General features: G+C 42.8%; 1 protein-coding gene across 4 annotated transcripts; it reads right to left on the bottom strand.

The window, feature by feature from the left end:
- Positions 1–1,726: 1,726 nt before the first annotated feature.
- Positions 1,727–13,654, bottom strand: LOC100490380 (WD repeat domain 55). 4 transcript variants are annotated; one of them, XM_018092829.2, is made up of 9 exons: positions 13,540–13,654; positions 11,825–11,875; positions 10,976–11,133; positions 10,204–10,304; positions 9,774–9,861; positions 9,347–9,526; positions 4,886–4,985; positions 4,295–4,464; positions 1,727–2,782 (listed from the first exon to the last, which is right to left on the bottom strand). In XM_018092829.2, the coding sequence occupies exons 1-9, from the start codon at positions 13,546–13,548 to the stop codon at positions 2,629–2,631; spliced, it is 1,011 nt and encodes a 336-aa protein (XP_017948318.1). In that variant the 5' UTR covers positions 13,549–13,654; the 3' UTR covers positions 1,727–2,628. The 4 variants fall into 4 exon arrangements, with proteins under 4 accessions (XP_017948318.1, XP_004912816.1, XP_002940178.2 ...); XM_004912759.4 differs by having other exon boundaries at positions 1,727–2,756; positions 13,540–13,652; XM_002940132.5 differs by lacking the exon at positions 13,540–13,654 and adding an exon at positions 13,420–13,495 and having other exon boundaries at positions 2,058–2,756.
- Positions 13,655–13,860: the final 206 nt, after the last annotated feature.

The following is a 13,860-nucleotide window of genomic DNA, read 5'->3' as shown; positions in this document are numbered from 1 at the left end:
CCCTGCCTCTGATGCTTTGGAAGCTCTCTGGGGACCATGGCTTTTGCTGTGGGATGCGACTAAAAAAATGTCAGGAAAGACCAACTGGAGCAGCTGAACTGTATTTGGGGTTAATCAGAGGCACTTTAAATGAGGGCAGGTGTATGCCGACTCCTATTTAACATGATTTTGAATGTGATTGCTTAATTCTGAACACAGCTACATCCCCAGTTAGAAGAGGGCGTGCACACTTATGTAACCACATTATTTTAGTTTTTTTGGTTTTCTTCCCTCCACCTAAAATATTTCAGTTTGTTTTTCAATTGAGTGGTACAGTTTATAGGTCACATTAAAGGTGGAAAAAGTTCTGAAATTATTTATCTTTGTCTCATTTTTGTACAGCACAGGAACCTGACATTTTATCACCACTTTTTATCAGACTTTTTATATTCACTGTATAACAAATATCTTGTTGTTAGTACACCCCCACCAGGAGCTCCCTCCCAGTGTGGGCGACCTGGCACTGGTAGGGGCTATTTAAAAAAAACATCCAACTCCCCCAAACCAGAGTGCAAGCTCTATTAGCGCACACCTCTGGTGGGGGAAACCATTTAAGGGTGACAGGTGTCTTTTAAATTATATCACATTATTTTGTTTGTTTGCCTGTGTAAAAATGCAGATGGACAGAGCCAGTCAGAGCATGGACAGCCACTGCATTGGCCAATGTGTGCACACAGAGTGGATTTTGGTGCAGAAACACTAAGGCAGGGATCCCCAACCTTTCTTACTCGTGAGCCACAGTCAGATGTAAAATGACTTGGAGAGCAACACAAGCATCATAAAAGTTCATGGAGTAGCCAAATAAGGGCTAAGATTGGCTATTAGGCAGCCTCTATGCACACTATCAGATTACAGGGGGCTTTATTTGGTAGTAAATCTTGTTTTTATTCAACCAAAACTTGCCCCCAAGTCAGGAATTCAAAAATAACTACCTGGTTTGGGGGCACTGAGAGCAACATCCAAGGGGTTGGTGAGCAACATGTTGCCCCCGAGCTACTGGTTGGGGATCAGTGCACACAGAGTGAATAGGAGCAGATCTGCTTTGACCGGTTGTTTGCCTGCCTGTGCTTCTATACAGACAAACAGCCTAGTGTGACCAAGGGCGATGGTACCACAAAACATCCAAAAAAACTTTTTATTGATGTGAGAGTGAATCGCTGGAAGCGAAATATTTGCATCATGTGCAGGAAATTGGCTTTTTCTGGCACTCACGTGATACAAATATTTTATCACACATCAGTTCACACTAATACCAATGCAAAAGTATCTTTGGATGTTTTGTCGCTGGTGCTGGAGAAGATTTAAGACCTTATTAAACCCTATGTCACCCTTGCCATTTACTCTGCTGATGCATTTCCACTGTGCTCACACAGGGCCTATTTAGGCCAACATCTATGTGAGCACTAACAGGCGGATCCAGTTCCTATAAACTGCCACTATCTGTCCAGGTATCAGCATTTGAAAGCAATTCTTGTATTATAATAAATAATTATACAATTCTTCAAAATAATTTTGAAATTATTTTCAAGAATTATTAAAGACTACAAATATTGGGTACCTGTATATTCTTAGGGTGAAGACACACAGAGCTACTTAGTAGCAGCTACTTGTCACAGCTACTAAACACCAGAAAATAACCTGCCATAGACAATACTCAAGGAGACATTATGCTCAACGAGACAACATATAAACAGGCTGAATGTGTTTATTTAAAACATGTGGATAGATGACAACACAGCTGCTATTACATCAGGATTAATTACATGTTTTTATACATATAAAGGTATTTCAGAGTTGTAGATACACAAGAGGGGGTTGTGGGAGCACTTCTAAGGCTAAATAGAATATACAAATACAATTTCAGAGATGTACCTTCTAACCACTTGCCCTATTTTGGCACAGTTAGTAAAAACAAAAATAGCAATGGCAATCTATACCCCTGAACATTGCAGGTCTCTATAGAAATGTAACACATAAAACAGCCCATATGTAAAATACTGTTTTATATAAATAAAGTCTTTGTATAAAAACTATACTTTTCTAGGAGTATGTGCATTGGATAGTCCCATACAGCCAACCTGCCTTAAGTCTAGTAAAAATAATTTAAACCTTAAATAAACCCAATAGGACTGTTCTGCATCCACTAAGGATTAACTATATCTTAGTTGGGATCAAGTACAAGCTACTGTTTTATTATTACAGAGAAAAAGGAAATCATTCTAAAAAATGTGAATTATTTGACTAAAATGGAGTCTATGGGAGATGGCCTTCCCTTAATTCAGAACTTTCTGGATAATAAGTTTCTGGATAACGGATTTCTTATCAATTAGAATTCTTAAGGCAGTACAGTACAGAATGTGCCGTTCCAGCCTCCTCAGTCACTGTCTGAATCATCACTGTCACTTTCATCTTCATTGCTGTCCTCTTGGTCTCCCATACTTTTCCCCTCTGTCTCCTCTCTGAGACCAGAAAAAAAGTCATCTGCTCCTCCAAAGGCTTTCCGACTCAAGGCGGGCAGCTGTTTGTTCTTCTTACGTTTCCTGTAAACATCCACTACAATGGAGCTAAGTGAAGACATGTCCCAGAACTTCACCTTTTGGTCATGGGCACAGCTGGCCAAGAATTTTCCATCTCTAGACTTTGCCAGCTGCTCAATGGGTTCACCTGGATGTTGCCCCACAGTGCCAACAACTCGATTGGGCAAGATATTAATCGCTCTATGAGAGTGAGAGAAAACAACAACCTATAGAAACTTTATTAAAAAAATTATGAAAAGGTGTAGATAAAACAGAAGACGAGTATTGCTTTTAGGAAACGGGATATATGAAGAACACCTGTTTACAGAACCAGGAAGCAGTGAACAAATGTTTATTGGGACATAGTGAGTTAGAGAGATAACACAGAATGGAGAGAGGTGCCAGTTCATACAGCTAAAGGTGTCGGTACACGTTAAGATTTTTCTCTTTCTTTAAAGGTCATACCTATTTGTCCTTCATCTGATAAGTGAATACAATCAAATATTCCTTAGCAGCAACAGCCTATTTTATATAAAAAGTAGTTATATTGTAGTTTTGTAGAAAGCCACAAATAACATTTAACCACTCTTCACCTCCATTGCCTCACACTAAATTAAAGAAATAAATATACATAATGGGCTTATTCTTAACAATGCATAGCTCCCAGAAAAAAAATATATACAGACGTACTTGATTACAAACACTGAAACCATGATAGTCTGTGCTCACTGGGACCAGTTTTCTACCCTCTTTAGGCTCACAGTGCAATGCAACCCCTTCCTTACCTTATTCCATGAAGAGGTGGTGAATTCTGAACCCTGAAATCCCGTCAAGTTACAGGGAATCTGTGCACCATCCACTTTGGAAAGCAGAGGGACATCAAGTCCCAGAATGTATCACTTCAAAATGAAACAAGGTGAGGGAGGGGTTGCATAACATTGTGAGCCTAAAGGGGGTAGAAAACTGGTCCCAGTGAGCACAGACTATCATGGTTTCAGTGTTTGGAATTCCTTTCTGTGGATACAGCTATTAAATGCAAACTTCCCATCAGCTTTGGTACAAGCAGCTTTCCGACGATAAATATGCATTTTCAGGCTAAAAAACTCATGTACCAGCGACAGGCGGTTTGTTTTAAACACCAAGGAAAAACCACTTCCTCTGACATTAGACTTAAGTATTAGAAACGTATTCTAGTTAGATTTTATTTAATACACAATGAAGGACCCTACAGCTTGTCTGGGCTACGTTTTAGCATGTGTATGCTTCTGAAGCAGGTCAAAAGTACATTATATTTAAAGGAACAGTAACACCAAAAAATGAAAGCGCTTTAAAGTAATAAAAATATAATGCACTGTTGCCCTGCACTGGTAAAACTGGTGTGTTTGCTACAGTAACACTACTATAATTTATATAATAAGCTGCTGTGTAGCCACGGGGGCAGCCATTCAAGCTGGAAGAAGGAGAAAAGGCACAGGTTACATAGTAGATAACAGATAAGCTCTGTATAATACAATAGTGTTTTATCTGTTATCTGCTATGTGCCTGTGCCTTTTCTCCTTTGAATGGCTGCCTCCATGGCTGCATAGCAGCTTATTTATATAAATTATAGTAGACTTTCTGTAGTAAACACACAACTTTTACCAGTGCAGGGCAGCAGCACATTATATTTTAGTTACTTTTATACACTTTCATTTTTTGGTGTTACTGTTCCTTTAAATGCGTAAAGCTACATTGCTAACCTGATGACACCATCCATAGATCCAGTACACACAATGTTGTCTGTAATGGGTACCATGCAATCAATTGATTCAGCTTTTACTGCAAAGCGGTCGCTTGTCGCCCCAAAGCCATTCCAGTTGAACAGGTAGATAGTCCCCTCGCTGGAACCACAAACCACTTTCTTACCTCTCTGAAAAAGAAATGGGCTCTAGTTAATTGCCTAAGCTGCAGTTAAGGCTTTTAAAATACTCAAAATATGGTGCCAATATGACCAAAATGAACCCAATAATGTGGGCATTATACCGTAGGCAGCAAAGAGAATGGGTTAATGGAGGTGATTTTGGGCATTTTAAACGTTGGTGGCAAAAAGCATGAATTTGCAGCTTGTGCCATATGCATAAAACAGGGAAGTCCGTGCCTTATATGGCAAAGTAAGTGCATTCATCTAGGGGAAATAAGGATTTACAGCACTTGTATGGCTAAATTAAACCAGCTAAAACAGACTAATGAGAAATACTGGGTTAAAAGAAAAAGCAATACATTAAGATATAATTGTTAGTAAAGTGTTTTAGGGAAAATGGGGTTAGACTTTACTGCCTTAACTTGCCCACCTTCATTATAGCCACAGATGTCAAGTCTCCACTTTGGTACTCTGACAGCAACTCAAACCTCCGTCTCTTTATGTTGAAGACTCCCATGGTTCCATCTCCGCTGGTAGAGAGAACAAACTGTATATGTGTATTCAAGCAGGCAAACACAACTTTTACTGGTAGGACATGTTTAAAAATGTTGAAAAAAACATTAATTCCCAAGTGGTACCTGTGTTATACACTGCTACATTTATATATAAAAAACAGCAGGGAGCTCATAGTCCCCAATTGGAGCATTATTATTATGGAAAGATTATGTCCTCTTCAAGTTATTTACCAGTTTCTCCCTCTGAAAACTTGTTGGTAATGATGATAGTCAGCTAAGCTAATCAGACATCAATACTTGTGCTACTGGATGAAGCTATTACATGTACTTGACAGAGCAATCAGTATGGTAATTCCTGTTCATATGTGTAAACACACACATTAAGGAGTAACCTGAATATAAATCCTTCTTAGAAAGAAAGTAAATTCCATTTAAGTGCAATTAACTATAATAAATTCACTTAAATACTCACTGTTAAACCAAATGTCAAGGAGCTATCCATATTGAATCAGTCAGTCAGTCAGTACTGAAATTTTTATGTTTGATATATACACCCAGGGCCGCCATCAGGGGGGCACAGCGGGGACAGCTGTCCCGGGCAATTTTTACTTTTAAAGGGGGCCCTGCGGTGTTACAGTTTTCTTAGTAGCTCGGGCCCCCTTTAATAAAATCCCGGCCCTGTCATTGGTCATCTGGATTGTTGCGCCCCGTGTGTACTTGTGACGTCAGTACGCACTGGGTGCAACCTTATAAAAGGGCCTGTCTCCATTCACCTGGAGACATAAGTGCAGAGGCGTTGCCCGTGAAGGATCTGAAGATGCCGCTGAAGATGCCAGAGAAGCCGAAGAGGAGAAGTGAAACTGCTGCAGGTCGCCAATGTATTAGGGGGGGCTGCGGGGCACACTGACCACCAATGTATTATGGGGGCACTGCTGCTGGGCACCAATGTATTATGGGGGCACTGCTGCTGGGCACCAATGTATTATGGGGGCACTGCTGCTGGGTAGCATTGTATTATGGGGGAACTGCTGCTGGGCACCAATGTATTATGGGGGCACTGCTGCTGGGCACCAATGTATTATGGGGCACTGCTGCTGGGCACCAATGTATTATGGGGCACTGCTGCTGGGCACCAATGTATTATGGGGCACTGCTGCTGGGCACCAATGTATTATGGGGCACTGCTGCTGGGCACCAATGTATTATGGGGCACTGCTGCTGGGCACCAATGTATTATGGGGCACTGCTGCTGGGTACCAATGTATTATGGGGCACTGCTGCTGGGTACCAATGTATTATGGGGCACTGCTGCTGGGTACCAATGTATTATGGGGCACTGCTGCTGGGCACCAATGTATTATGGGGCACTGCTGCTGGGCACCAATGTATTATGGGGCACTGCTGCTGGGCACCAATGTATTATGGGGCACTGCTGCTGGGCACCAATGTATTATGGGGCACTGCTGCTGGGTACCAATGTATTATGGGGCACTGCTGCTGGGCACCAATGTATTATGGGGCACTGCTGCTGGGCACCAATGTATTATGGGGCACTGCTGCTGGGCACCAATGTATTATGGGGGCACTGCTGCTGGGTACCAATGTATTATGGGGGCACTGCTGCTGGGTACCAATGTATTATGGGGCACTGCTGCTGGGCACCAATGTATTATGGGGCACTGCTGCTGGGCACCAATGTATTATGGGGCACTGCTGCTGGGCACCAATGTATTATGGGGCACTGCTGCTGGGTACCAATGTATTATGGGGCACTGCTGCTGGGCACCAATGTATTATGGGGCACTGCTGCTGGGCACCAATGTATTATGGGGCACTGCTGCTGGGCACCAATGTATTATGGGGGCACTGCTGCTGGGTACCAATGTATTATGGGGGCACTGCTGCTGGGTACCAATGTATTATGGGGCACTGCTGCTGGGCACCAATGTATTATGGGGCACTGCTGCTGGGCACCAATGTATTATGGGGGCCCTGCTGCTGGGCACCAATGTATTGGGGGCACTGCTGCTGGGCACCAATGTATTATGGGGGCACTGCTGCTGGGTACCAATGTATTATGGGGCACTGCTGCTGGGCACCAATATATTGGAGGGCCCTGGCTACCAATGCTTGTGTGTCCTTTGTACTGATGGGAGGGGTCACTGGGGGAGGGGCCATTGAGGGCAGGGGCCATTGAGGGCAGGGCGTGGGAGGAGGAGGGCCCAGAAAATGTTGTTGTGAGGGGCCCTGTGATTTCTGATGGCGGCCCTGTATACACCATTTTATTATACAGTATGGCAGCACAGGCTGGCACTTTGTAAATACAGTGGTGTGAAAAACTATTTGCCCCCTTCCTGATTTCATATTCTTTTGCATGTTTGTCACACTTTAATGTTTCTGCTCATCAAAAACCGTTAACTATTAGTCAAAGATAACATAATTGAACACAAAATGCAGTTTTTAAATGAAGGTTTACGTTATTAAGGGAGAAAAAAAACTCCAAATCTACATGGCCCTCTGTGAAAAAGTGATTGCCCCCCTTGTTAAAAAATAACTTAACTGTGGTTTATCAATTTCAATTTTCAATTTCAATATCAATTTCTGTAGTCACCCCCAGGCCTGATTACTGCCACACCTGTTTCAATCAAGAAATCACTTAAATAGGAGCTACCTGACACAGAGAAGTAGACCAAAAGCACCTCAAAAGCTAGACATCATGCCAAGATCCAAAGAAATTCAGGAACAAATGAGAACAAAAGTAATTGAGATCTATCAGTCTGGTAAAGGTTATAAAGCCATTTCTAAAGCTTTGGGACTCCAGCGAACCACAGTGAGAGCCATTATCCACAAATGGCAAAAACATGGAACAGTGGTGAACCTTCCCAGGAGTGGCCGGCCGACCAAAATTACCCCAAGAGCGCAGAGACAACTCATCCGAGAGGCCACAAAAGACCCCAGGACAACATCTAAAGAACTGCAGGCCTCACTTGCCTCAATTAAGGTCAGTGTTCACGACTCCACCATAAGAAAGAGACTGGGCAAAAACGGCCTGCATGGCAGATTTCCAAGGCGCAAACCACTTTTAAGCAAAAAGAACATTATGGCTCGTCTCAATTTTGCTAAAAAACATCTCAATGATTGCCAAGACTTTTGGGAAAATACCTTGTGGACTGACGAGACAAAAGTTGAACTTTTTGGAAGGTGCGTGTCCCGTTACATCTGGCGTAAAAGTAACACAGCATTTCAGAAAAAGAACATCATACCAACAGTAAAATATGGTGGTGGTAGTGTGATGGTCTGGGGTTGTTTTGCTGCTTCAGGACCTGGAAGGCTTGCTGTGATAGATGGAACCATGAATTCTACTGTCTACCAAAAAATCCTGAAGGAGAATGTCCGGCCATCTGTTTGTCAACTCAAGCTGAAGCGATCTTGGGTGCTGCAGCAGGACAATGACCCAAAACACACCAGCAAATCCACCTCTGAATGGCTGAAGAAAAACAAAATGAAGACTTTGGAGTGGCCTAGTCAAAGTCCTGACCTGAATCCTATTGAGATGTTGTGGCATGACCTTAAAAAGGTGGTTCATGCTAGAAAACCCTCAAATAAAGCTGAATTACAACAATTCTGCAAAGATGAGTGGGTCTAAATTCCTCCAGAGCGCTGTAAAAGACACGTTGCAAGTTATCGCAAACGCTTGATTGCAGTTATTGCTGCTAAGGGTGGCCCAACCAGTTATTAGGTTCAGGGGGCAATTACTTTTTCACACAGGGCCATGTAGGTTTGGATTTTTTTCTCCCTAAATAATAAAAACCCTCATTTAAAAACTGCATTTTGTGTTTACTTGTGTTATCTTTGACTAATAGTTAAATGTGTTTGATGATCAGAAACATTTTGTGTGACAAACATGCAAAAGAATAAGAAATCAGGAAGGGGGCAAATAGTTTTTCACACCACTGTACATGTTAATAATACTTAATAAGCTCTACTTCTCACATACAGAACTTGCACCATTTATCTACAGGTGTATATTGTGTTATTAGGCAAACAGAACAGACTGGAAGCAAATGTAGAGTAATACACACTGTGCCTGTCTGGTGTCTCTCACATGCTCATTTCTGAAAAAGCTATTATGTAGTGCAGGGCCTTAGCTATAATGGGACTTGATGCAACTAGGGTTTAGTACGCAGTCTTGTCATGACTACAGTATGACTGTGGTATAGTACAGCGCCATGTCATGGCTATGGTACACTGCAGGGCCTTGTTATGGCAATGGAAGCAGAAATCATAATTTCTTCTACAGCCCCAGCATTAATACTATCTGAACAGATGTTATTCATTGCCCGGTGCTAGAGGAACTGTGAAAGCCACTGGTATACCTGGCAGTTAGCAGCATCTTTTTGTTCTCATCAATGGCCATGTCACTGATGTACTCTTCATGGTTCTTCATCTCCATAAAGGACGTGTCTCGACGCAGATCCCACACTTTTAGCATCCCATTGTCATCTCCTGTGGCAAAAAGGTTCTCATCAATCAGCAGCAGGCAGTTTAAAGGTGAGCTGGAAGGGAAAAGATAGCACAGTCACCACTATACCATCATTAGGATAATTGTGCACTGTGAAATGTTTGCCCTGCCCAGTTTTTCCCAGGAGCCATAAGTGTAGACTTAAAACCTGAAGCTGTACTTGCCAATGCAGTTTTACTGAGAGCAAAGAAGCAAATGGCCGTGTGCCCTCAGCCTTAAGCAGTGGTGCTCACTGCCCTAAGGTTTCACTAACATGACACACAAGTGATAAACATCCTTACTCATGAGCTTTAGGGATGCGCTTGATCAGTTTACCCTCCTCCATGCTGAGAATGTGAATTGCCTTGTCTTTGGATACTGTGAAAAGCTCTAAATAGAAAATAAATACACACATATTAATATGCAGCCAGACCAGCCAACAGATACCCTCTGGCCCCTAGGGCTCTGGATAGGAAGCACCTCTGAGATCCTCTGGCACACACTTAATATAAAAATATAACAGTGTCCTTTTCATTTACAATCATATGCAATTCATATCCTTGACAGATAACATGTATGTGGGAAAGAGTTTGTCCCAAACCCAAATGGGCCATTTCCCACCTTTAGAAGGCAAGCAGACATGTTAGTTCCATACACTCACATCGCTATGTGCTTTTATTACAATACACCTGGGTTAGCTGTGCCCAAATGGTAAGAGAAACAAAATCTCACGTTGGCCATCGCTGGTAAATGCAGAATCTCTGCAGGATTTAAGATGGTGTCCCGATGACCAGAGCTCTTTATTTCCACTTTCCCAGCAGGAATAAGAGTACCTGAAATGAGAGAAATCCGCCTTTATTCCAATACTGCATGTCCAATATAGGTAATGCCATCTCTTCCTAGACACTACATGAAATGTGACATTTTTGTGGAAGGAATTAGTCTTTGGAGGAATAATCCCGGCCATCAGGCACTTCTCACTTTCTGGTCTTCTAAAGAAGATTTTTAATCTGCTCCTTCCATCCAAGTGCCCCCTAACCCCTGCACAAATGGAACTAGTGCCTTACATCTATTTTATTGACTATGGGTAATATGGGCACATTGTTCCGCTGTCCCACCATCCCTTGCACTGCTCTGTTCAAATGCATGTGGAGTACAGAACTTCTTCACTGATTTCTGTACTGCACATGTACAGGGGATACCTTGGACAATATATGGTGGCGCAGCACTGAAAAAAAGCAAACGGGCTGGTACATTTTTTAATAAGTGATGGGCCAGGGTAGAAGTAAGCAACTTGAATGACAAGGATATGCCTAACAATTTGACACCACCCAGTGTTTCTACCTTTCCTTGACCTTTAATGACCTATTTATGGTTGAACGTGGTGGATGTACGACTTTTTTTCAACCTAACTTACTATGTTACTATATTAAATTATAATGCAAAAAGAAAACTTGTGGGCAATCAGCATGTAAAAAAAAAAAAAAGAGCTAAAATCACTTACACAAACACATCTCCATCTACATCCCCTGCAGCAAGTATATCTTGACTGGGGTGAAATGCAATGGTGTTCACAGCAGCTTCAAATAAGATGTCCTCAGGGGTATCTCTCAGCCTGGGCTCTGAGCTGCCTGCGGTATCATCTAACTCTGAATCTTCACCCTTCATGAACCAAAAAAGCAGTTGGGGTGTAAAGGGAGACAACTGTTGCTCACTGTGGGCTTCTGCACTGAATATAGTATTGTCTAGAACCAGTGACTTTTGGTCTTTTTTTGTTGTTAAACACCCAATTTAAGGTCCAATATATAGTGAGGCAACCCTTAGAGATAATTCAGCCTTTATTCCAAGAATAGCTGACAACACGTAAGTATTCATACTATATATTACCCCAAGTGACCTTCAACCTGTGCTTCCAGGATTATCCAGGCACAAGCCCACAGTCTGCGCTAAACCTTGAGAGTAAAACTTTATGAATGCTGCCATTTGGAGTATTAAGTGAAACAACTATGGTACAACGTGGTCTCAAAGGGCCAGTAACAGCAAATTGTAATGTGTTTTATTTCCATTTAAAAATTCTATGTTCATTCCAAGGATGCCATTGTTTCATCTGGGATGAATAAATGGCGTATTAAGATGGAAATATGGCCAGTCCATTTGGCTGATTTCACACAAATTCCCCATCTATTGCTCCCTATACAGCCATGCTATATACAATTACTAATTAATGTAAACTACGGCCCCTTTAGTAGCAGTTTGTAGTTTAATCTGTACATCTGCCTCTTCTGGTTAGCAAACAGAACAGAGATACTAATCAAAGAATATGTTCCACGTGTTCTATAGAACGTTCTCTAACCTCTTGGTGCTGATCATCCATTGATTCCTGATGCTGGCTGGGTGGCACTTCCTGCAAGAAAGATTTAAGACTACAATGAGTGCCTAGCCACACCAGGTACTTTAATAAATAACAAATAGAGCTTATTTTGGGCAAGCCCTGTGGCTTGGTGCAAATACAGAATACTATTTCTTGACATTATGGCCACCAGGGGTCACATTTTCACTGGGTCAATGGATGATATTTAAAAAGAACATGAGGGAACATTTATGACCCACAAGCATGCAAAATGGCCACATTGGCACAAAAATTCACATTTATTAAAGGTACTTGCATCTAAAGCTGCTCCTTGCACTTCTGCATCTAGTTTGTTACAAAATCATGTGCAAGTGCGCCTACTGACACAGAAGCAGCTTACCAACATCATCCAAGGTGGCAACAGATCTGGGATTTTCAGCAGCCTGAAACACATAGTAGTGCCGAGTGCCCCATTTGTTCGTTTAAAACACTATGCACAACTGTGCTTATTGACGCCGGGAAACCCTGAAGCTACCACCAACCCTTGAAGGGTTTCCTATGTCACTTGCACCTGAGGAATTGTGCGCAGACATCAATTTGATACCAAATATGACAGTATCCCAACAACAATTTTTCTACGTAATTGCGTCCAATTCACAGTCAAGTGCAAGTTGTGCATTTCCCCCTTGCGACTGCAATAACACTGAAATTATGGGGGGCATTTATTCAGTGGGGGAAAAAATAAATGGCGATTCCATCTTAACTGGCACTTTACAGTATGTATCAGGGCCGCCATCAGGGGGGCACAGGGGGGACAATTCTCGCTTTTAAGGGGGGCCCGGCCTTGAAACAGCTTGGGAGGACGCAGGGGGAGCCGGAGGTCACATGGGGGAGCAGGAGGAAGGAGCCAGTGGACGCTGGGGGAAAGCAGATGGAAGGAGCTGAAGGACGCAGGGGGGAGCGGGAGGAAGCAGTGGGGGAGCAGGAAGCAGTGGGGAGTGGGCCATAGTTATATTATATTAATGTATTCTACTGTACAGCGCTGCGTACATAAGTAGCGCTTTATAAATAAAGTTATACATACATAGTATCAGGACCATGGGGGGGGGGGGGACTTAAAAAGTTTGAGGATCCCTGGTTTAGCCATTGGGGAGGGGGCAGAAAATGTGGTTGTGAGGGGCCCCATGATTTCTGATGGCAGCCCTGGTATTTGACCCCTGTGGTGTTCTCAAAAATCCCCCTAATTGGGGCAGACCCTGGCCTTCAAGGCTCAATACTAAACCAAAGGGTGGCATTCCAGTCTGGGCCTGGGGTGGAACATTTTTATTTTTTTTCTTACAGGGCTCTAAGGGATCACAGGCTGAAAATGAAAACCGTCATATTCCCAAAAGCATAGGCATGCGTTGAAATGATTTTTGTTGGGGGACAAATATCTTCACTGTACCAAGAATATAACGTACACAGCAAGTAATGACTTATAGAGTGTTGGAGATATCCCCTTTATTGGGGTGCCCCATAGATCCCCTGACCCAAGCATAGTGCTACTAGCAGGTATGCTACAGCGCAATTACTGAAAGAAGCATTAGCCTGCTGCTTACATTCTCACACTAGCAGTCGTGGCGCCGATTGTGGCTGTCACGGCTAGCACTGAAAGAGTTAAAGCAAACCCAGGCCGAGTATTCCGACAATCCCAACAAACGAACGTGTCACTTGCTTACTAAATTCATGTCGCACTGCCGGGTCCCTGTTTAAATGTCCCTCACAGCGTGCGCAACCCTCCGGCTACTTCCGGCTGTTTCCGGCCAGCCGATCCGCAAGTCTCATCTCGCGAGAATGTGGCGTCACGGCTCCAGAAATAAATAGGCGAAGTGATATTAGGGAATGTAGCCTTCTGTGCTGTATAAGCTGCACATTGTAACATGTTGTAGTCAGTGCTGGGCATTCATGTGTTTTATTACTGTCCTCACATTCAGCGCTTCTGCTAAACGTTGTTTCCAATGCCACAGACTTTCCCTGCTGTGAATCTCCCTCTGTATGCA

The sequence above is a fragment of the Xenopus tropicalis genome, chromosome 3 (assembly GCF_000004195.4).
Source record: "Xenopus tropicalis strain Nigerian chromosome 3, UCB_Xtro_10.0, whole genome shotgun sequence".
NCBI lineage: Eukaryota > Metazoa > Chordata > Amphibia > Anura > Pipidae > Xenopus > Xenopus tropicalis.
This window is presented reverse-complemented; position numbering and strand designations above follow the sequence as displayed.

Excerpts from the sequence above, each read along its gene's own strand:
- LOC100490380 (XM_004912759.4), bottom strand. Across the intron at positions 10,305-10,975 it reads GTAGATGGAGATGTGTTTGT|GTACTCTTATTCCTGCTGGG; the intron begins GTAAGTGATTTT and ends CTCTCATTTCAG. Across the intron at positions 4,986-9,346 it reads AAGATGCTGCTAACTGCCAG|CGGAGATGGAACCATGGGAG; the intron begins GTATACCAGTGG and ends TCTCTCTACCAG.